At 41.6% G+C, this 24580-nt stretch overlaps 1 protein-coding gene across 6 annotated transcripts in view; it reads left to right on the top strand.

Annotated features, from left to right (window-relative positions):
• The window catches only part of LYST (lysosomal trafficking regulator), a 295950-nt gene that overhangs the window by 124717 nt on the left and 146653 nt on the right, over positions 1–24580 (top strand). For all 6 annotated transcript variants that reach the window (XM_033936373.1, XM_033936368.1, XM_033936370.1 and 3 more), the window contains exons 16-18: positions 4709–4954; positions 8336–8509; positions 20706–20852. In XM_033936373.1, coding sequence (XP_033792264.1) covers positions 4709–4954; positions 8336–8509; positions 20706–20852 — 567 coding nt within the window. The remainder of the gene's footprint in view (positions 1–4708; positions 4955–8335; positions 8510–20705; positions 20853–24580) is intronic.

A 24580-nucleotide genomic window follows, 5' to 3' on the forward strand; every position in this document is an offset into this window, starting at 1 on the left:
AATTGAAGAGCGCGGTTCTGCCAAGACATCACACAACTCCCTGAGCACCCTGGGGTGTAGGTTGTCAGGCCCCATTGCCTTGTTAACCTTAAGCTTTGACAGTTCGCAGTAGACACCGCTGGGTGTAAACTCGAAATTACTAAACGGGTCATCTGCGTCAACCCTTGTCTGTAGCTGAGGGCCGAGTTCTGGCACCTCGCGGGTGAAGACTGAGCAGAAGTATTCGTTTAACAGTTGGGCTTTTTCCGAGTCCGCTTCTACATAGTCTCCGTCTGGTTTCCTAAGACATACTATCCCACCTGAGTTCTTATTTCTGTCACTGATATACCTGAAGAAGGATTTATCTCCTTTCTGGATGTTCTTCACTAGAGACTCCTCCATGCGGAATTTGGCCTCCATAACTGCTGTTTTGACGGCTTTTGACTTGGCCAGATAGACTTCCCTAGAGTCCTGTTTCCTTGATTGTTTGTAAGAGATGAATGCTTTTTTCTTCTCCTTGATGAGGTCCAAAATCTCCGCAGAGAACCACTGTGGCTTATTGTTCCTTCGCCGTTTACTTACTGATTTAACAAAGCGGTTTATTGCTTCTTGTATGGTGGCTTTCAAAGTCGACCACATTTCTTCCACGTTATCGGTTTCTGCTTGGCTTTGTAGCGCCTGGTGAACGAAGTCTCCCATTTCTTTGACGTTTGTGTCCTTGAATTCGAGGACCTTGGTCAGTGTGGTAGATTTAGTGAAACCTTTCCTGAGATTGAACCATACTATGTTGTGGTCACTGGAGGCCAATGTGTCGCCCAGCGTGACCTCTGTGGATGAGAATCATGGGGAAGTGGTCACGGGGCTTGATGACCTGTCCAGGCAAGTGGTTACATCCCGGATCCTGGCCCCTGGCAAACAGCAGACCTCTCTTGATTGCAGGTCTGATCTACAAATTGGACCCTCAGTGCTCCTCAGCAGCGAATCCCCGATGACCACCACTCTGCGCTTCTTAGGAGTGGGCCGATCTGTTGACTCCGGAACTGGAACCATCTGCTGAACAACTTCCTGTTCCTCGTTGTCAGGACCTTCCTGTAGCAGCTGGTATCTGTTCCTCAGGGTGATTTGTGGTGTCGATGTAGAGCCGCCCTGTATGTGAGAGAAAGAGACAGAATAAGGTCTTCTGCGTTTTCCTGTGGAGGAAGTCACCAGCTGCCAGGAATCAGCGTCCCCAGCCACTTCCTGTATTCCGACGGTTAGTCTCAAGTTTGCAGGTGCATCTGTATCGGGATGATTAGCTGATCAGCTCCCCGTCCAGAGCTGAAGGGGAGATTGCGGTGGTGCAGGTTGTGCAGATGTTGCAATGCCTAGGCTGGATAATCAATTTCTGAAAAAGCCATCTGAAGATGACTCAATCACTGGAGTACCTGGGAATCCGGTTCGACATGGAAGCAGGGCATGTTTTTCTTCCTGAGCCATGCAGACAGAAGCTGGGGCACTAGATTTTGGACATCTTAATGTTGCAGGTCCCCATGGCCTGGCATTACCTTCAGGTGCTAAGGTTGATGGTGGTGACCATAGAGGTGGTTCCCTGGGCGATAGCTCACTTACGCCCCCTGAAGGACACACTTTTGCCCGCTGATCACTTCAAATGGATTCTCTTCACAAGCCTGGACTCCAGAGGCACGTCACAGATCTTCAATGATGGCTCTGACAACAGTCGCTGGCCAAGGGTATGCCACTCTGCATAGACTCTTGGGTGATCATGAAAATGGATGCCAATCTTTACAGCTTGGGAGGTCATTGCGACAGTCATCCTGGCAAGGCAGATGGTAACCCTCGCAGAGGAAGTAGTCTTGTCAATCAGTTGGAACTGTGAGCCATTTGGCTAGCACTTCAGATGCTGGAGAATTCTCTGGAAGGCAGAGTGGTCAGATTCTTTTTGCACAATGCCAGGGCAGTGGTATATGTCAATGGGCAGGGAGGCACCAGAATGGTCCTCTGAGGCTGGAAGTTCACCTGTTATTTTGTTGGACGGAAGTGCCACCTACAAGCTCTCTCAGCCACTCATGTAGCGGTAGTAGAAAATGTGCAGGTAGACAAGCTGAGCGAACAGACACTGGACCCCAGAGAGTAGTCCCTATCAAAGAGAGCATTTGGCATTATTGTGCACCAATGGGGCATCTGCCTTTCAACTTGACAGCATCCAACAAGAAGGCAGTATGGTTCTTCAGCTGAAGATATGAACCCGGAAGTGCAGGCATGGATGCTTTGGTATAGCAGTGGCCCGTAGCTTCTGTACGTTTTTCCCCCTTGGCCCATGATAGGCAGTATCATTTGGAGAATAGTGTTTCACCCAGGCTTAGTGGTTCTCATAGCCCCAGACTGGCTGAGAATAGTCCTGGTATGCAGAACTAGTGCATCTGAAGATGGGCAGTTCCTTCAAGTTTCCTATTCATCCAACCTTGCTGGCACAGGGCCCAATCACCCTAGAAGATCCAGTAAACTTTGGGCTTATGGCATGGCTCTTGAGTGTGTGACAGTAGAGAGCAAAGGATATCCAGAGTTGGTTATTACAACTCTCCTCAGGTCTAAGAAATCTGTAACAGTTGCTGCCTATGCAAAGGCTTGGAAAATGTTTAGAACCTGGTACGATAGCAGAAATGTGGAGCCTGTTCAGGCGTCGATTTTTACAGTCCTGGCGTTTCTCCATGACAGTCTCGAGAAGAGCCTAGCAGTCAGGTCCCTCAAAGTCCAGATAGCAGGCCTCTTGTGCTTTAGAGTGAGGCGAATGAGGCTCCTCTCGTCTCTCAATTTTTGAAAGGAGCGTTATGGCTGCGTCCACCTGTGAGACAGCCTTTTCTGATATTGAATTATAACCTGGTCCTCAAGGACCTCTGTAGGGCTCTGTATGAGCCTTTACAGAGAATGCTGCTTATGGATTTTAGAGTCTCAGAGCTGTAGGCCTTGTCCTGTAGAGAACCATTCCTCAGATTTTCTGAGGTAGGAGTATCGATATGCATGGTTCCCTCCTTGCCGAAGGTCGTTTTGCCCTTCCATATTAAACTAGAGGTTTGTCTGCCCGCCTTCAGTCTGACGGGGGTGAAAGAAGGAAAATAGGATTTTGCAAGTGCTGGATGTCAGGAGGATCCTTTTCAAGTATCTCGAAGTAACCAGTGAGTTTCATCTGACTGATCATCTGTTTTTTGTATTGACGAATCCGAGACAGCATGGAAGGCTGACTTCTAAAGCTTCCATCTCAAGATGGATTCATATGGTCATACATGCAGCACACATCGGGAGTAGAAAACAGTCCCCAATGTTGTTGAAGACACACTCTACTAGGGGTGTGCGACTTTCTGTGTGGAGTCCTGGGGGATTCCGCCTGAAGAGATTTGTAGGGCAGAGACATGGTCTTCCCTACACATTTTTACAGAGTTTTATAGGGTGGATGTAGTGGCTCAGCTCAACACAGCTTTTGGGTCCTCAATACTGGCAACTCTGTTCTTCGGTTAAGTCTTTCTTGTTTGTACCTTTCTCCTCTACAGCCAACTCCCAGTTCCACCCATTTTTGCATTGCTGCACCGTATGCATGGAACAACCTGCCTGAATCACTACGCCAGTCTTTGGTGGTATTCAAATACAGGTTCAAAGCCCTCTTTTTCAAAGCTGCATTTAGGTCCTAATGCTCCTAACTTGTAATACACTACAGTACTCCCCCGAAATTCACGGGGGTTCCGTTCTAGGAACCCCGCAAATTTTGAAAAACCACAAATGTGGTTTTTCGCCTGTCAAAAGGCAGGGGAGGCAGGAGAAGGCAGCTGGAGCGCCGGCAGGTGAAGAAAATCACTTGCAGTCTGCTCCCACTGCCTCTTCCCGTAGTAAAGTCAGGCTACATCAATCAGGAGCTGCTTTGACACGCAGTTCCTGATTGGTGTAGCCCGACTTTACTACAGGAAGAGATGGTTGGCGCAGACCACGAATGAGTGAGTCCGCGAACTCGCGGGGGAACACTGTATATTACATTACATTACATTAGTGATTTCTATTCCGCCATTACCTTGCGGTTCAAGGTGGATTACATCCAAACTAAAATAAGAATTACATTCCAAATTTGAAGTAATAGAATAAGCGATGAGATAAAATTTAAGGTAATAAAAAAAAACCAAAAACAAAATGATTGGGTAGAGAGTTACCAACGGGAAGTAGAAGTCTTTAGGAGATAAGAATAGGGTGAATTATGGGGTTTTAGATAATGTTTGGTAAATAGAAGAATATTAGAGAGTACTAAGGGTATAGAGAGTGTTGGATGTTGGGTTGGGATTGGTTGTGCTGGATAGGTTTTATGTGTTTTTTGAAGAGTATGGTTTTAATATCTTTCTTGAAGGTTTTTTAGTCTGTGGTTGAAGATAACAGATTGGTGAATTGTCTGTCCAGCTTAGCTGCTTTGGAGGCTATTAGGCTATATCTTTTTTCTCATTCCCACTGTAGCCCCTACCCTCTCTACTTCTTCATCCCTTTCTATGTCCCTTCATGAGCACCATATATTGTGCCACTCTGTCCTGTGTGTCTGTCATAATTTAGATAATAAGCTCTTTCAAGCAGGAACTTTCTTTTGCGTGTTTAATGTGCAGCTTTTGTGTAGCTGATAGCGTTATAGAAATAATAAATAGTAGTAGTAGTAGAATGAAATTTGAGTTTCACTGACAAATCATATTTGTTTATGTTCTAGGAAAGTCTTGCTGTTGTGTATACCACAAATTATCCTGCTCGGTATATCATCTACGAGCCAGTTATTAGACTTAAAGGTCAAGTGAAAACTGTTCCTGCTCAGAGACCTTTCAGTTCAAAAGATGTGCAGAGTAATGTACTGGATCCATTATGCCTGAAAACACTCCAGCCCAAGGAACACAACAATCTACAGGGTGTTTTGCATGAGATAGGTGGCACTGGAGCATTTGTGTTTCTGTTTGCTAGAGTAAGAAACAAATTTTTTAAAATTTAAAAAAAAAAATGTTTATTATTTTTTTTTTGCTGTTTTTAAGACTTGTAGATCATACTGAACGAGCATTCTTTTTTTCTTTTGTATACATATGGCTCTCTTTTGGATTACAAAATTGGTTTAAAATGAGCTCTAGTCATTTGAGGATAGAAAGATTGTGCAAGGTTTCACTAAGCAAGCAACTTCAGTCTGGTATTCATATTCGGAGCCATAGATGCGCTTTTGCAAAAAGGCAGTATAACAGTTCCAGTTAAATGTTTTCATAATTGTACAAGTTTTTCTTAATTTTGATTTTGTAATTTTTTTTGACGTTCATGTTTGGGTTGGTTTTGAGCAGGTGGAGTCAGTGCACTTCATTAAGGGCCAGATTCTGTAAACAGTGCCTAAATTGGCGGCATCTACAAAAATGGCTGCTGGCCGCTTATCAGTCACGCGTAGGTGCTGTTAATGCAATCATGCCTAGCGACGCCTTAAGTCCCACTTTGCCCCTAACCACGCCACTTAGATGTAAAGTACCGTTAGGCGTCCTGCTGTAGACACATTACCAGTGCCCACTTTTTTAAAATTAGTTTTTAATTGGTTTTAAAGAGGCATTCAATTATTGCACTGATTAAAACCAATTAAAACAAGTAAGTTAGGCGGCCTACCGCCACCTAACTTATAGCGCCATTTATAGAATATGGCCCTAAGTACTTGCCTGGTGTTTATTATGTTTATGCAGCATTGCTATTCTTACATGTAGCAATGCTGAATAAGATGTATTGATGAACAGGCTCCCCGGGACAACAGTTGTGTGAAAAAATATTTCTCCTGAGTTCCCCTATAATTGCATATATGTCACAAAATATTATATTAGACAAAAGGAACCGGAGTAAATACCACAGTTTTTAAATTACTTCATTTATTTAAGGAAAAAAGATATATAACACCCATATCGCAAAGAAACCTTAGTCACTCAATCACTAATTGACCAAATTTAATTGATAATTAGATTCAGCTGATTGGTCACAGTCAGGCTTGACTGCAGGCATCCTTGTTGAATTTAAATCTCATCATATACCTCCCTTTTACAAATGTCGGCCGGTGTACTGAATGTTCTGCGCTGCTCCGACAGTCATAGAGTTCCTACGAGCGTTGGAGCAGTGCATGGCATTCAGCGCACTGGCCGATGCTAAAAACCTCTTCCATGCTTTTGTAAAAGGGGAGGATAGTGAACCTTAGCATGAGAATGAAGTAGTCACCACAAAGCTTTTCCAAGAAAATTATGTCATAATCAAAGGAAATTTCAGAAGAGATGAGAAAAAAAGTTGTTGAAATATATCATTCTGAAAAGAGCTAAAGCCAGAGCCATTATCTCCAAATGCAGAACCCAGACTGGCAAAATTACTCCAAGATCACAGTGACAACTCATCCAGGAAGTCATAAAACTTCCCAGAAGAGCATCAGCGAAAGTCAGTGGAAACCACTGCATCCAAAAATAGTTGGTGCTTGTATCATTTGCAACCCCCCCCCAACATATGTAATCCCCAAACCTTATGGGATAATATTCTATGGGCGGATGAGTCAAAAGTTCCAACTATATCTAGCTTTAAGCAAATACAACATTCTGCAGTAAAAACATCTTACCAGCATGATGGTGGTAGTAGTATGATGATGTGGGTATGCTTTAGCTCAATCTGAAAATCTTGCCATTATTGAAGGAACCATGATTCTGCACCAGGCAAGAAAATTCTTGAGGAATGTCTGTTCATCTGTGTGTGAACTGAAGCTCAAAAACAAGTCTACATCTGAATGACTGAGGAGAAACAAACTTGGACTGGCTTAAAGTCCTGACTTGAGCCTAATGAAGGTATTGTGGCAGGACCTGAAATGGGCAATGAATGCACGAAAACCTATCACTGTGTCTAAATTAAAGCAGATCAGCAAAGATTCCTCAACAGCAATATGAAAGATTCCTATCAAATTATAGGAAGCATTTGGTTGCAATTATTGCTGCTAAAGGTGGTACAATCAGTTATTAAGTTTAGGGGACAGTTCACATGGGTGATATGAATGTTGGATAGCTTTGGTACAGTATATGGTTACTCAGGTATCCTTTGTCTAACATTACATTGTGTTTGAAGATCAGAAACCATTCGGTGTGACATATATATATTTAATATTAGGGGAAATCAGGAATGGGGTAAATTCCTTTTCACATCATTATCAGTGTCTGCTGTGCATATATAGATGGTGGTAATTAGATTGGCTCTGTCTGTTTAGTTCATAAGGCCTAAAGTAAGAAGATAACTTATTTATTTAGTACAGTGGTTCCCAACCCTGTCCGGGAGGACCACCAGCCGGTCGGGTTTTTGGGATAGCCCTATTGAATATGCATGAAAGAGATTTATATATAATGGAGGTGACAGGCATGCAAATATGCCCCATGCATATTAATTAGGGCTATCCTGAAAACCTGAATAGCTGGTGGTCCTCCAAGATAGGTTTGAGAGCCATTGTTTTAGCAGATTTCACCACTAATCAGATAAATTCTGGTGTCATCTTCACCCCTCCCCTAACCTGGACCTTAATTATATGGATGCCATTTAAGACCTTGTTTAGTAAAGCTTAATGTGCTTTAAGTGCTCTGTGGTCCATAGGAATAAAATAGGCAGCACAGCACTTATGTGTTGTTAAAATTTAGTGAACATGGCCCCCTAGTGATTTAATGGCCCGATGATATCCATAGAATTATTTAAAAATTCTGCAGCTTTTGGCAAATGCATAAATTGTGCTGAATATCAGCCCAAGGATTTACTGTTATATACACATTTTACTTGTACAATATGTCAGACATCTGTGTTTAAATATCAGAAATGTATGGCTCAGTTGCAGACTGAATTGACTAGTTTTATTTAAATTTAAAGATGACCACTTTAATTAAAGAAAATGGTCATAACTTTTTTTTCAGATTTCATTTTTAAACTTAAACTTTAAAAAATAAAACTTGTCATCTTATTTTAGAGAACATAAGAACATAAGAATTGCTGCTGTTGGGTCAGACCAGTGATCCATCGTGCTCAGCAGTCCGCTCCCGCGGCGGCCCCTAGGTCAAAGACCAGCGCCCTAACTGAGACTAGCCCTACCTGCGAACGTTCTGGTTCAGCAGGAACTTGTCTAACTTTGTCTTAAATCCCTGGAGGGTGTTTTCCCCTACGACAGTTTTCTACCACTCTCTGAGTGAAGAACTTTCTTTCATTCGTATGGAATCTATCCCCTTTCAATTTTAGAGAGTGTAAAACTTTTCAATATATATAGAATATGCAAAGAATGTTTTTGTTATGTTCATAATATTTTGTAAAACTAATGTTATTTCAGGTTGTGGATATCAGCAGCTGTGAAGAGACTCAAGCTTCAGCACTGCAAATTATACTGTTTTTAACAAAATACAACCATCAAAGAATCCAAGAGATTGAAAACTGTGATGGCTATTCAATGATTAATCAGGTGTTGGTCAAACCAAAATGTATTGTTGGCTTCCACATGTTAAAGGTATAATGCTTCAAATTCTTTGGTGGGTTTTGATGTATGTTAATCTTAAACTATAAAAGCCAAAGGCAGATGGCTTGATTTAAACTTTCTAGATGGGATGAATAGAGTACAGAACCACTCATCTGAAAAATGAGTTTATAATAATTATAATAAAACTTGGTATGTATCATAATAGTAGGATGGAGAAAATTAACCACGTTTATTATAAGATCAAAATATTTGTAGTTCCATAGATAACATAATTTGTATATTTATGCATGCTAGACATTTAGACTTAATAGTCAAGGCACCAGTATGGACATAACTTTTTTAAGAGAGTCTAGAAATTTTGTTTAAATAATATATTTTCTTTGTAGACAAGCAGAATGAATTAATCTCTCAAGTGAATGATGCCTTTTGATGGAGCAGACACTTGCCCTGCTTTGAATTTGCATAGTGTCGCAACCCATGGGCTCCTGATCACTGCAGCGAGCTGGGTTCACCGCGACTGTAATTGCGTGTTCCCTCCAACCAGGGAATCCTTCAGGCTATCTAGGCAACCGCCAAGGGTGAAAACAATAAGGTCCAATGAAGACAGGCAAGGGAAAATGCACAAATACAGGAATGTCCAAAAGTAAAGGTGTACTTTTATTTTTGATCTCTGGTTAAACTGCCTGGTATTATTAGCAATTTGCAGTACTTTTCAATACATTTTGTATAAGAACCAAAACAGAGCTCTGGGCCAACCTGGCCACACTGACTTCACAAACAACAGCCTGGCTCCAATTTAAAACACAAAAATCATACAAGACTTTGGCTGGACTTTAGTCTTTCTACCTCAGTCCTCTTCACCAGCCCTCTGAGATTAGGATAGTCCCAGCAATATTCCCTCACCAGGAAAGAGCAGGAGAGAGGAGCAAACAAAACTCTTGCAGTATGAAAAATAAAGTTTTACAAAACCAAAAAGGAAAACTGCTAACCTTGAAACTCTCCCACATAATACCTGCAGATAGGGAACTCATTCACATGGAGCTCCTCTGTGTCTTACGTTTCTTCAGTATCTTATCGACAACTAATTAGCCTCCAGGTGAGCTGAGAGGGAAGAACACAAACCTGCGTAGTTTGGAATATTACACAGTCCAAGGCAATAGTTTAGGTTCTTGAGTGCTTCAGAGGCTAGCTCTGGGAAACTCAAAACAATTCAGCATACAAACAAACTTAGTCCTAAAACTTTCAGACAAAAAGGTAAGAACAAAAAAATAGCAAAACACTTCTAACCTTGCTCAGCTTGTGTCGATTGCATCCAGTTTCCATCCAGGAATAACCGGCTCACTAATGTCCATGGGTTCCCAGCCTTCTAGCTGCCTCTCAGCTGTAGTCTCAGGCTCATCTGAAATGTCCACCATGTCCCAATACTTGCCCAGCTCATCAAAATTCAGCTGGAGAGGCAAGCCTTGCTCCCTCTGAGGCTCTCCTTGCAGTCCCCTTTGCTCCTCCCTCCCTCTGGGTCTCAGCTGCCCTGTTTTAACAGGCTCTGAAGAGGGGTCAGGGAGAAAACTCTCTGCAGCTGTGTCTGCCTATGTGACAACGTCCTATGACTCTGGCCTTCTGGGAGCTGTAGTTTCCTAGCTCCTGAGTTTCTTTGAGCTCTAATAGCAGGCTTGGGAGAGTAACCTGCAACTGGACTGAACTCTCCCTGGCAGTCACTGTCTGGCTCATCAAAGTTAGTACAAGAGAAGTCAGCGCTTTCATAATCGTCAGGGCCCACCTGGTCAGCTCTCCTGAATAGTGTCTTACTGCTCTTCCTGGCTAACCCTGTGCCAAAGCTAGACGGAGAGCTAGATTTGTCACAATAGGTAGTGGCAGTCCCCCTCCCAGTGGGCAGTCTAGACAAGAGTGAAACCCACTCACTCCTACACCTGGTGACAGTGGCAGAAATATGACAGTCAAGGTAGCCTTGCAGTACTACCAAGGACTTACTCCAGAATTTGTGAATCTTCTGTAGAAAGCTTATTTGATGAGCCTGGGACGCACTGCGCTGCCTGGGGTAGTGCCGGTATCAGACTAGAAAGAGATGCCTCTTCATGAGGTCTCTCCGCTGTACAGGAGGCTGACTCCCAGTCTGTGTGACCAAGCGGAGCAGGACTGAGAGGACTGGAGATCAGGCTCCATGCCTTTATTGCCCCTGGGCTTAGCTTCTTTCTAGAGGATTTCAGTTCCTTGTAAGGAACTGGAAGTCAAGAGGCAATCGTTGCTCTTAATCAGGGAGACAAAAAACTTTTGGAGCATTGAGATTAAGCATCAAATTAATGCGTCTCAATGGCCACGAATTTGGTCTTGGAGGATGAGATGTACAGTGTCTGCATCTATGAGACAAACTTAGTTCTTTCTTTTGCATAGAGATTTTTGGACCCCTGTTCGTTTACAAAAACTAGATAGCTCTAAGTCTAATAGATGTTGGCACTGTCATCTTGAGGCTGGGATATTAGATCACCTTTTATTCTATTGTCCATTTATATTAGTATTTTGGAAATCAATTTGGCCTCAAATCAATAGGATGTTAGAGAATCCGGTAGCCTTGACATATGATACTATTTTATTTGGCATGTCAATGAGAGCGAAGAGTCAGATTTCGTCAAATAATAACAAATTTTATTTATATTGACTGGAGTTGCCATTCAACAGATTACATTCAATTGGAAAAATCATAGTTTCTGGTGGAATTCTGTGTGTCATATATATAAAATGGAGCGCAGAATAGCAACACAAAGAGGATATTTTGGTAAATTTCAGAAGATTTGGGGACCATTAACAGATTTTTGTAATGAGTAATAACATTTTCCCAAAGTAAGATATTTGACATGGAGGGGTGTGGGTGGGTAATAAATATTAAATCCTATAATGTATAAGAGTATTTAACTGTTTTTGATGTATTGGGAATGAAACTTTTGTAAGGGGAGGGAGGGTTTTCTAACTTGATATCAATTGTTTAGATACTAGGAATAGTTCATAATATTCAAAATATTATAGAATATAGGTATTGGCTGAAAAGTTATATTTTTAATGATATATGAAAGTTAATCAAGTGTATATTTATAAATTCAAATGATTTTTCTTATACACTTGTTGTAATATGTAAAAATGAATAAAGAAAAAAAAATATCAGGGAGACAATCCATCAGTGTGGCAACTGTTCAAGTCTGCTACCATCCCACATGTCATTATGGATGCGCTTAGGGAGTTGAAGTTGGAGCCTCAGCAGCCATCTACCTCACAGTGCATGGTCATGAACTGCACAAATGCTCAGACCACCTTTTTTCCCTCACATCCAGACATCACCTCTGGAATCATTCTTTATAATACCGACGGCCTCAAAATAGTTGGTCCAAAATCTTGTCTCTTGCAGTTGATACTTTGATAGTTTTTCACTTTCTGCATGCTGCACTGCTTTCAGCTGTGTATAGTTGAAATTATCAGAAGCAATTAAGGAAAGATTTATAAACTATAATGAGTTTTACCTCATGCAAAGTTGTCATTTCTTTAATAAGACATTAACTATTTTTTCTGCGGCCCACCAAGTACCTACAAATCCAAAATGTGGCCCTGCAAAGGGTTTGAGTTTGAGACCTCTGCCCTAGACCCAGGAGAGTAGTCCATGTCCCAAAGAGTGTTGAAAGCCATAGAAAGCCATTGTGGAAAGCCATAGATGAACCCGATGGCAACAGATAAGAATGCAGAGGTAAAACATTTTTACAGCTGAGGCTAACCAGGAAGCGCAGGGTTGGACATATTGGTTGACCCTGGCCAGAAGAGAGGCTTCTATATGTATTTTTCCTGTGGTGCATGGTGGGCTGGGTCATCCACAGAATCATGTCTCACCAGGGACTTGTGATCTTGTTAGTCCCAGACTGGCCTCTTTGGCCTTGGTACGTGGGTCTGTGTGTCTCCAACAAGAAAGATGTCTCAAGCTACTGATGCATGCTGGTCTTCTCAGTCAGAGTCCAATTCCCATGGAGAACCCAGATTGCTTTGGTCTTATGTCATGACTATTAAGCGCACGACCTTGACTCGCAAAGGCTATTCTGAGGTAGTCATTGCTACTCTTCTTCAAGCAAAGAAGCAATCAATGTTTGTGGCCTACACTAAGGCCTGGAAAACTTTCCAGTTCAGGTGCTCCAAAGATCAGGATGAGCCTTTCACCGCTCCCAATTCCTGTGATCCTGACATTTCTTCAAGTTGGATTAGAAAAGGGTCTAGCAGTGGTGTCTCTCAAGGTCTAGGTAGTGGGCCTCTCATGCTTTTGGGCTTGAGCGGGCAAACAATCTCTGGCATCTCACCCTGATGTGGCATGGTTCTTGAAGAGTCTCTAAGAAGCAACAATGATGCTAGGTCAGTAGCTGATCCTGCACTCATTGGAGGAAGATTATCAACAAATTGGGAGGCTTGGACGAGGGATACATCTGATCAGTGGGTTTTGGACATTTTTTAGGAGGACTACAGACTAATATTCTTCCGCCCTCAGCGAGATTTGTTCCTAGATTCTCCAGCCCGACAGGAGGAGAATTGGGCTTAGGCAGATAGTCCATATGCTTCATCGGGCCCAAGAGAGGCACGGAATACTGGAGACAAATATTGGACTTGAAGTCAGTAAATGCAGCTCTCGAGAAACCTTGTTTCCACATAGAAACAGTAAGGTCAGTTATTGCCTCGAAAGCACCAGGGGAATCTTTAGCCTCGCAGGACTTGACAAGCTTATCTGCTTATTCCCATTTTCCCCAGAGCACAGGAGGTCCTTACGGTGCCAGGTGTTAGAGTGACACTTCCAGTTTTCCCCACTCCCCTTCAGACTCGCGACAGCACCTCACACTTTCACCAAGATGATGCTTGTGGTGGCAGAGTACTTGTGTGAGTTAGGGAGCCAGATACACTTGTATCTAGACAATTGGCTAATCAGAGCTCCATCCAGGTCCGAAGGGACATTAATGGTAAATTAGGTGATCCAGACACTACAAGAGTTGGGCTGGATTATCAATTTTCATAAATGTCACCTGGAGCCAGCCCAGTTCCTGGAATATCTAGGAGTCTTTTTTTCAACACAGTGGAAGGCTGTGTTTTTCTCCATGAACCACACATCAGAAGTTGTGGAAGCAGATTTGGAGCTGTTGGTGTTGCCAGCTCCCACAGCTTGGCATTACCTTCCAGTGCTGGGGGTCCACGTTGGCGACCATAGATGTGGTACCTTGGTTGACAGTCCATCAACGGCCACTCCAGGAAACATCATTATCCCTTTGGTTGCCTCAGATGGATCCTCTCATGATGTGGTCAGCAGAGGCAAAACAGTATGCGTTGATAGCTCAGGACAGATTTCCTTTCTAAGGGCAGGCCTCTGTATTTCCTCAAGGGTAATTCTGACAACAAATACTAACCTTAATGGCTGAGGAGGCCATTGCGAGAGACACCCAGTTCAGGGGATATGGTCACCCTCTCAGAAGAAGTGGTCCATCAACTGAAGCAGCCAGGGTCTTTTTGGACAGTGCCATAGTGGTGGCTTATATCAACAGGCCTACTTTATGTCCAAATGATTTTTATTGAGCACAAGAGTACAAAAGAAACAAAGAACACATCTGAAGAAATACAGGCTCAATTTTTTCAAAAAACAGAGAAACTAGAACATCCCCACCTCCCCCCACCCTCCTGTCCCAGTCTCCTTTCAAGCTAAATAAAAATATAGGGGTAAAAGAAACCTAGAAAATTGCAAAAAAAACAAATAAGAGAATCAACAATTTAATAGATGACTCCTAGCCAAGGGAGTCATGGTAGTCCAAAATGGTTCCCAGGTACGATGAAAGGAGCTCTCTGACAAAGAGGAAAGGTCCAAAACATCCCTCCATTCCCACTGCAGAAGAGTAATCAGTTGACATCTCCAAAGAGAGAGATCCGGAGCTGCAGCCTCTAGCCACTTAAACAAAATGCATTTCAAGGCTACCAAGACAGTCCACTTGAGAAAGGATGCGGCTCCCCATCGACGAGGGTGGTAATGCAGGGGAATTCCAAATATAAGCAGTAGAGAGCGCTGAATAGCAATGTTCCAAATGCATTCTACAAAAATAAACACATAGTCCCAAAAATCTTGAATGATAGGACAAGTCCAAAATATGTGGCCCAGACCCGCCTCAAGGTCACAGCAACAAAGACATTCAGCTGATATCTGAAATCTGGAAGAAATGCTCTCTTGGGAGAAACATAAGGTCGCAATACCAACTTATAATGTTGTTCATATTTACGAAAAGCAGGTAACTTTTTAAGAGCAAGCAATATCACATCTGCAGGCAAAGCAGTATTGAGATCGCGGGACCAAGTGTCCCTCAATCTAACATGGTCAAGCAAGGGAGATTCATCTTTTAGATGACGACGATGAAATTTAAGAGCACCTGGAGCTGGGAGCCAAAAGTATAAGCAGTGGATAACAGGTCTTGGGTAGCAGCCCGTAAATTAAAGGGCTGCAAATAATTTACATAGTGATGAATCTGCATATAAGCAAACTCATCAGTGAGGGGGAATATCATAGTCCTGTCGCAATCGAGCAAATGACTTAATTCTCCCATCCTCCTTGACCAGGTGGAATAGATAGTGAATCCCTCTTGCTTCCCATCTAGCAAATACAGCATTATCTACACCAGGGGGGAAAGTTACCATTAAAACAAAGAGGGAGAAAAGGAGATTTAGAGGAGTGGAGAGAGTGAAACTTGCAAACCCACTGCCACACCCGGCGCAAAGGGTGATAAAGGATTTTGTAGTGAAGAAGACTAGGAGCAGAAGGAGGAACAGAGTGAAGGTAAGCACTAAAATGAGAAGTGCGGAAACAAGAAAGTTCCAAGAGGGTGTTAGTAAAATTGGAGGTTCCCTGAAAGAGATCATTAATGTGACGCATGCTACAGCCAACCGTCAGGAAACATAAGTTTAATAGACCCCAACCATAAGGGACTTGACCCGAGGACTACAGGGTAAAGTAGCACTGTTTGCCGACGACGCCAAACTGTGTAATATAGTAGGTGAAAGCAATCTCAAAGATAGTATGATGCAGGATCTGATCACATTGGAAAACTGGTCCTCAACATGGCAGCTGGGCTTCAACGCTAAGAAGTGTAAGGTCATGCATCTCGGTAGCAGAAATCCATGCAGAACATACACCTTGAATGGAGAAATACTAGCTAAGACTTCAGAAGAACGGGACTTGGGAGTGATCATCAGCGCAGACATGAAGGCTGCCAAACAAGTAGAGAAGGCCTCATCCAAAGCAAGACAAATGATGGGATGTATCAATAGAAGCTTCGTCAGCCGCAAACCTGAAGTCATAATGCCACTCTACAGAACCATGGTGAGACCTCATCTGGAATACTGTGTGCAATTCTGGAGGCCACATTACCGGAAAGATGTGCTTCGAGCTGAGTCGGTCCAACGGATGGCCACTAGGAAGGTCGCTGGACTCAAGGGTCTCTCATACGAAGAAAGACTGGGCAAGCTGCAACTCTATACCCTAGAGGAGCGCAGGGAAAGGGGTGACATGATCGAGACATTCAAGTACGTCACAGGTCGTGTAGAGGTAGAAAACGATATATTCTTTCCCAAGGGACCCTCGGTCACAAGGGGGCACCCGCTCAAACTCAGAGGAGGGAAATTTAGTGGTGACATCAGGAAGTATTTCTTCACAGAAAGGGTGATAGATCACTGGAACAAACTTCCGGTGCAGGTGATCAAGGCCACCAGTGTGCTCGACTTTAAGAATAAATGGGACATCCACGTGGGATCCCTGCGACGGTCGAGTTAAGGAACTAAGTCATTAGCACTCAGACTTAATAGGGTGGGTAAATGGAGTGGGCAGACTTGATGGGCAGTGGCCCTTTTCTGCCGTCATCTTTCTATGTTTCTATGTTTCTAACCACCTCTATACCATGGCGTAGCAGCCGAGGACGTCTACCCGCCCAAAGGAACCCGAGGAAGTCTATCTGCCCAAAGGAACCCCTGTACCAATCGAATCAATCGCTTTTCATCGTTATGGGTCAAATAGAGGGGGAAGAACCTGAAATACATATAACCAACAAGGGACAATAAGCATGCTATATAAGCTCACTCTGCCAAGGAGAGAGAGGAAGACTCCGCCAAAGACTCAATTTATTGGTAAGGGAATGGAAAAGAGGTTCAATATTGAAAGAGTATAGTTGGGAAAGATCATAAGGAAGAAGAACTCCCAAATATCATAAAGAAGAATCAGTCCACTGCAGTGGAAAGGATCCTCTACAAGCTGTTCAGACCCCTGGAAAAGAAGGCATAGTAACAGATTTGTCCAAATTAAGAGTCAACCCAGAATAGAAACCGTACTCTGAGATAAGATCTAGAGCTGAAGGTAACGAAGCCTCAGGTCAAATCAGCAAAGACTAATGTTTTAATTTCTCCACCTGCTACCTGCAGGCCACTCACTTCATCAAATGATCTTAAGGTACACAGCAGGGATACAAGAGTAAACAGCTGTCCTGGAATTTCTCCAAGTCGGTCTAGAAAAGGGCCTAGTGGTCTTTTCTCTCAAGGTGAAGCTTACGGGTCTGTCTCATTTTCGAGAATGGTTGGATAAGATTCCTTTAGCTTCATACTTGAATGTTTCCAGGGGCATTGTGTCTTAGATTGCCGGCGAGTCAGCTTTGCCAGTCTTGGAATCTTAACATGGTTCTCAAGGTCCTCTGTCCAGCTGTTTGAATCCCTACAGAAGTTGTTGCTTATGAATCTTATGGTATTTTTAAGGAGCTATTGCCTCAGCAATCAAAGTCTCAGAACTGCAGACTCTGTCCTGTGGGGCACCGTTTCTCCGATTTATGGAAGTTGGAGTATTGCAACGTACAGTGCCTTCCTTTCTATTCTGTTTGTATACGTTATATACCACCCTATATACTTAAGTTTAAGAGCAGTTTACATTCTGTTAGATCTGTTTACATTTAAATAACATAGTCAAACCTTCATAAAAACTTAATAACCTATAAAATTGAATGCTGATGAAAAAAGCCAGGTTTTCAACATCTTTCGAAAGGCAAGCTATCCTAACTGATCATAAATTACCCAATGCAAAGTATTCCACAAACAGGGTCCCACGTATGAAAATGCTCTTTTTCTAGTAGTTGTTAAATGAATACACTGCAAAAAATTGTTGTTTAAACAAACTGTATTGAGAGGAATGTAGCACTTTGTCATGGCTTAGTTCTTTTTAACTTGTCCTTAAGATAGCCTGGCTGTCAGAACCAAAATGCTTTAAAAAACAAGGCACAAAAGTTTAAATGATACTCTTTCATGAACTGGGAACTGTCAGTTTTGTAAAATGTAAGGATGGTCGCACCCCCACAATGTTAGGTTGGAGGGGTTAAGTGAAAGGCGTCCTGACAAACGCTGGTCCCAGGTTCAGTTCCCTCACCGATGACTCACCAGAAAGTAGAATAAAGAAGGCATAGCCAGAGGTGTTTGCATAAAGAATATATTATAGAAATAGTCTTACAGAAAAGCAATATTTATAATCATTACAATTAAGCATTACAATTAAATAGAGAGCATAGCAGTTTCCCTGCCTTACAGAGTCCAGAAGGAAGTGTGAAGTTTCAGGGAAAGGCAGAGAGGGAGAGACAGGGGGATGGGATGATGTTTCGTGTTCCATAGATAAAGAGAAGGATAGACAGAGAGATAGAGAGAGAGCTCAAGAGAGAACCAGAGTGCCAAGCCAAGAGCCAAGAGATAGCTAGATAGAAAGAGAGAGAGAGGGCCAAGACCCCTCTCCTAATAGCTTGATAGAAAAAGAGACCGATTGATAGCTCCATAGAAAAAGAGACAGATTGATAGAGCAGAGAGCAGGCTTTTATACCTTGGAATCTTATTCTGACTAGAGAAAATATTGTATCTCCCAGTATCTTTCTGTTTAGAACTTGCAAACTGTTTCAGACAATGGTCCATTTAATTGACAAAGGAGAGTGTGACATCTGCAAGCATGGTGATGGGATTAAGTCTCTGGCTTGATCTGTGCACCATTGTCCTAAGCACCCTCTTAATCAGACATTAACACCTTTTAGCTAGTCATGATTCAATCAGGGAAACTAAAAACATATCAGGGATACTTAACACAGTCTCCCTGCACTAAGGGTCTATCTGCCTTCCCATGCCAGGGTCAGATTGATATAATTTCCCATAAGCCTCTAGGCTGACAGGAACCAGTGTAGATCTTTCAAAATTGGAATAGAAACTTAGAAACATGATGGCAGATAAAGGCCAAATGGCCCATCCAGTCTGCCCATATCTCTTCTTCTCTCTAAGAGATCCCACTGTCTATCCCACGCTTCCATTTGCTTTCCACATAAATTAGATTTACCAGCCTTTAATTCCCTTCTTCTTCCTTACTTCCACTTTTGTGGAGAGGGATCACATCTGCCCTTCTCCAGTTCTCTACAGTCAATACCACTCGAGCTGTAGAGAAACATTGAAAAGCTTAACCAGTGGAGATACCAGAACTTTCCTTAGTTTCCTCAGTACCCTTGGATGTACACCATCTGTCCCTATCACTTTATCCACCTTTAGTTTAGCAAGCTCTTCTTGAGCACAATCGTCTGAAAATCAGTCTGGGTCTACCACACCTCTTGCCCTATTTGCTTTTGGAGCCTTTTAAGATCAACCTTGGTAAGGCCTACATATAACACATTATAGTAGCCTAATCTACTAATTACAAATGCAACAATTAACTTCAGCAGATTCTTCTTGGTCAAAAGTGACTGCAGTTGGAAGTAGCAAACTACTATATTGTTTGTTAAATTTAAATGCCAAATCACAGTAAACTCACAGTGTAATGATTTCTGATTTCAAAGGAATTAACTGGCCTTGCATTTTCAATTGAATCAAAAGCAGATTCTATTTTCTTCTTGTCAAAAATAGTCTCTGCGTTTCACATTAACCAAGAAATTTGTCTGCCTGCATTTAGTCCTGCAGGTTCAAGAGGATAAGATATTGAACTCTCTGGATATTAGGAGAGTCCTCCTCAGGTATCTCGAAGTGATGAATGAGTTTCATCTTTCTGATCATTTGTTTGTATTGACAAATTCTAGCAGTTAAGGAAGGCTGGCTTCCAAAGCTTCCATCTCTAGATGGATTCACATGGCCATTTCTGCAACTTACATCAGGTGGGGGAAACAATTCCTGATTTCTATGTAGGCACACTCCTTTAGGGGTATGACGGCTTTGTGGGTGGAGTTCCGGACTGTTCTGCCTGAGGAGATTTATAGGGCAGCTACTCGGTCTATCCTTTGTACCTTTACGAAGTTCTACAGGGTGGATGTGGTGGCTTGTCTGGACACGGTTTTTGGGTCCTCAGTTCTAGCAGCAGGCTCATCTGTCCCACCCTAGACTTCAGGGACTGCTTAGGTGCATCCCAGTGGTTCAAGCCTGATGTACTTTTGCACTAAAAAGAAAGATTAGGTTCTTACCTTGATAATTTTTTTCTTGTAAAGAGGCACACCAGTCTTGAAGCCTGCCCTGTCAGTATTCACTGTTGCCTGCTTGGGTTTCAAAAGTATGTAATGTGAGAGTGCACTCACTGCCTCAGACAGATATTTGCATTTACCTATCAAGCAGGGTTACAAAGTGAAGAGATGTCTGATTTGGTTGAAACGATGACCGGAGTTCTTTCAAAGTCCATGACTGTTGGTGCCGGTTGCACTCATGTAGACAGTTTGTTCATTCCACCTTATTTCAACTTCAAGTTTTTAGTTATAATGTTTTATTAATGTTTTCTAACAGAACTGAACAGTAATTAGTTGTCGGGTAACTTCCCATACCCCTCCTTTCTCTGTGTTTGTTGTTAGGCTGGTATTTGATTGCTTTGGTACACACTGAGTGGCTACAGCACAGCCCACTGGGAAAGGAGCTGGAGCCGAAAAAAATGATTGATGCCTTCTGCAATCAAACTTGTGGTTTGAGGGTGTCTTCCCAGTGGTTTAAGACTGATGTGCCTCTTCATAAGAAAGAAGGTTATTAAGGTAAAAACCTAATCTTTCTATAAATATAAAATATGAAAAGCTTAAATGCTGCTCAAATTGTTCAAATACATTGAAGCACTGTATTCCCAGTGATTTAATATAAAACTGTAAAAAATATCAGCTTGCCAATTTGAAGTAATTCTAAATATTTTGTTTTTAAGACCCTTCTTGAAGGCTGCTGTGGTGATCAGATTCTTACCATTGAGAATGGAAAGTTTAAGCTTGATGTAGATTCTCCTGCAATAATCCAGGATGTTAAGCTGCTTGAAGTTTTGTTGCTGGATTGGAAAATATGGTCCAAAGCACAGGTACTAGTGTAATTGTTACGTAAAATCAAATTGAAGCAAAATGCCGAGAGGCAAGGTTTTAATGAGTAAGAAGAGAAAGTAAAAACAGAAAAATAAAATCTTTAGTAATTTTATTAAGAACAAAATCTACAGCTTTTTCAAATGTAATACATAAAATCTGACCTGACTATGTTTTGATATTCATCTGCCTGAATCAGAATAAAAGATAAATAAAAAGGATCATGAAGATCTATGAATGAAAAAAACATATTTAAAATGAGTCCATCCTCTTGGGATAAATTTCTTTTTAACATTTTCTAAAAAGTGTTTTTTTTTAATTTTAGGGATGTGATTGTCTTTACTGGTCCTGCACAATTGCAAGAGTTAGCTACCAGTATGGAGCAGAATCATTCTAGGGCTTTCGGTTAAGGAGCAGTAGAGTCCTTATTATTGAGACTGAGAGGCACTTTTAAAATCTGCAGTCTGAGAACGAATGTATTATGCTTTCTTTTTTATCTATTCATTAACACATGACCTCCTGTCATTTTCCTTCTAGTTTGACTCTATAATAGTTTTTTTTAGTGGATGAATATTTTTCTTTTTTGTGTTTCTGCTAGAAGTCATTCTGTCATGGCTGTGTTAGTTGTTTGCTTATTTTCACTGTATGGTTGTTTTTTTGTGAAATCAAAAATTTTCAATAAGAGGTGTGGTTATCAATGTGGGTTGTTGTTAAGGTGTGTTATTTTACCACTAAGTGCACAGGTCCTAATTTATACCTAAGACCTAGTTACTGATAACTGGGGTTAACAGTAAAATAACACATCTTAAAAGTAGCTCATGGGTAGGAGCCAAGGTTGCACTTTGATAGAATACACGACGGCACAGCTCTGAATCTGACTAAATTTCCTTTGTTTTTGGACCTCTGGTGGTCTCCTCTGTTAATGGGAGATGGTTAGGAGGTGGTTAGGAAGAAAGCAGATACATCAAAGCCAGTTCAAGGCATAATGGACTCCCCTATGGTCCTGACAGCATCAACACCAGCTGCAAATGTGATCAGAGAAGAGTTAGGGCTAGATTCACTAACCTGCCCGATCGTGATCCAATCCAGGCAGGTCCAATGGATTCACAAACCAGTAATATTCTAATGGGGGCGATCAGAGAAACACCCCATCCGCCGACATGGATCGCTAGTTTGCGATCCTGACACATGTGCAGACCATCTGCTTTCCCTGTAGATAGTCTGCGCATGCGTTCCTGTTCGTTTTTGCTGCGTTTTATTTTTTTTTTTGGGGGGGGGGAGATTTGGGAGGGGGCCCGACTCTCCTTAAACTTTAATCTCCAGCTGTCCTTCCCTTCCGTTACATAGTTACCCAGAAGTGCTATAAGCGAGGTGTGGGCTATAGCAGGAATGGAACAACTGAAACAGAAGTAGAAGTGCTGGGTTTCAGTGCCATCAGAAGAAGTTTGTGTCTCTTGGAAATATGTAGCTTTCTGAAGAAGATTCTGCTTCTGAGAAGAGAGAAGTAGCTGCAAGCAGTGACACAGGCTGGAACCCTTTCTTATGTACTTCTCAGTCCCTCTCCATAAGGAGCTTCCAGCATACCAAATGGATAGTCTGGGGTGTCATGAGAAGAAAAAGGTGTCTCTTGAAGATGTCTGGGACTCTGTCTAGGATTGAACATTTTATTCAGCCTTCTGTTTCGTCAGTTTCTGAATTTTCAAGGTAAACTGCAGAAGCTAGAAGAGCATAGTAGAAAACAGATAACTTCAGCACAGAAGTGTCTCGTAGATTTTGTTAGTCTCGGTGCATTAGAAATTTGAAGTGTTGGAGAATGCTTCTTGATGCAAGAATATTGGATTAATTAATTTCCCAAAGTAAGATTTTTTTTTTAACCCTTGAGATATTGTTCTCTGCATTGTTTAGTTTAGGCTGAAATCAAAATTGCCACCAAATGTCTGAAAGCTTTTGGCTGAAACTGCTGCCAAAATTCATCACGTTTCAAATTTCAAGTTTCTCCTGGTTTTGGCCAAAATTGAAAAATTTGATTGTGTCAATGTGAACTAGTAAGGGCTGTTGGGGCATTGTCAGAGCTTGCAGTTTTCATCCCCTGCTAAACCAACAATATCCAAACTAGAATATAATGGGGACAGGATTTGATATACTGCCTTTCTATGGTATACTGCAAAGGAGTTTACATATCATAAACTTATCAGATACTTATTTTGTACCCAGAGCAGTAGAAGGTTAATTGATTTGTCTAGAGTCACAAGGAACTGCAGTGGGAATAAACCCAGTTTCCCAGGTTTTCACACCACTACTCTAACCATTAAGCTACTCCTTAGTTTTCCTCCAAGCAAAATAACCTCCTCGCTCATAGATTGCAGTTTATAAAACTGAAACTGATAGCCATGGTGGTTTTACAATGGCTGACTGTGCCATATTTAAAATGATTCAGTCAAAAATCAAGGAAAAGGGCAGATAACTCAACCAAAATGAAAATGTTGAGTGACTAAAAGTGGATATGTCAAATATTATGAAATAGTCACTCTGTATACCTTTGCAATAAACTAAAGCAAATATCCTTCATCTACTATTAAAACTTATGCTCAGAGACATGAAGGCGGATGTTGCCGCCTCACCACCCAATCATCGCATTGTTCAATACAGTGTCAGAGTGGTAACGATGGTAAATATTAGACTTGCAATTGCCAAACTGGCTATAAGCTCTACATCTTGTATAAATGGCTTAAGATTGTAAAACTTAACTTAAAGTTCACTGGTTCCGACGTGACACGTTTCGGTACTGCTTCAGGGAACTGACATTGCTCTGCTTTATTTATTTATAAATCAATTAAATAAATAAACCAAATAAATCAAATACATAGAAATATAGAAATAGACGGCAGATAAGGGCCATGGCCCATCTAGTCTGCCCACCCCAATGACCCAAATAAATAAACCAAATAAATCAAATACATAGAAATATAGAAATAGACGGCAGATAAGGGCCATGGCCCATCTAGTCTGCCCACCCCAATGACCCAAATAAATAAACCAAATAAATTAATTAAAATCAATTAAAAACATGAATTTTCACATACATCCTAGCTTCAATAAGTCTTACCCTTATTGAAGCTAGGATGAGTTTGGAGTATTTTGAAAATTCATGTTTTTAATTGATTTTAATTAATTTATTTGGTTTATTTATTTGGGTCATTGGGGTGGGCAGACTAGATGGGCCATGGCCCTTATCTGCCGTCTATTTCTATATTTCTATGTATTTGATTTATTTGGTTTATTTATTTAATTGATTTATAAATAAATAAAGCAGAGCAATGTCAGTTCCCTGAAGCAGTACCGAAACGTGTCACGTCGGAACCAGTGAACTTTAAGTTAAGTTTTACAATCTTAAGCCATTTATACAAGATGTAGAGCTTATAGCCAGTTTGGCAATTGCAAGTCTAATATTTACCATCGTTACCACTCTGACACTGTATTGAACAATGCGATGATTGGGTGGTGAGGCGGTAACATCCGCCTTCATGTCTCTGAGCATAAGTTTCAATAGCAGTTGAAGGATATTTGCTTTAGTTTATTGCAAAGGTATACAGAGTGACTATTTCATAATATTTGATATTTGAAATGACAGCTGATGTAATAACTCCACAGAGAGGCTAGTTCCTAAAGAGCTTGTCATCCCAAATTTTACAGACTTAAATGTTTGCTAAAAGTTTGCATCTAAAGCATT

This window comes from Geotrypetes seraphini, chromosome 3 (assembly GCF_902459505.1).
Source record: "Geotrypetes seraphini chromosome 3, aGeoSer1.1, whole genome shotgun sequence".
Classification (NCBI taxonomy): Eukaryota; Metazoa; Chordata; class Amphibia; order Gymnophiona; family Dermophiidae; genus Geotrypetes; species Geotrypetes seraphini.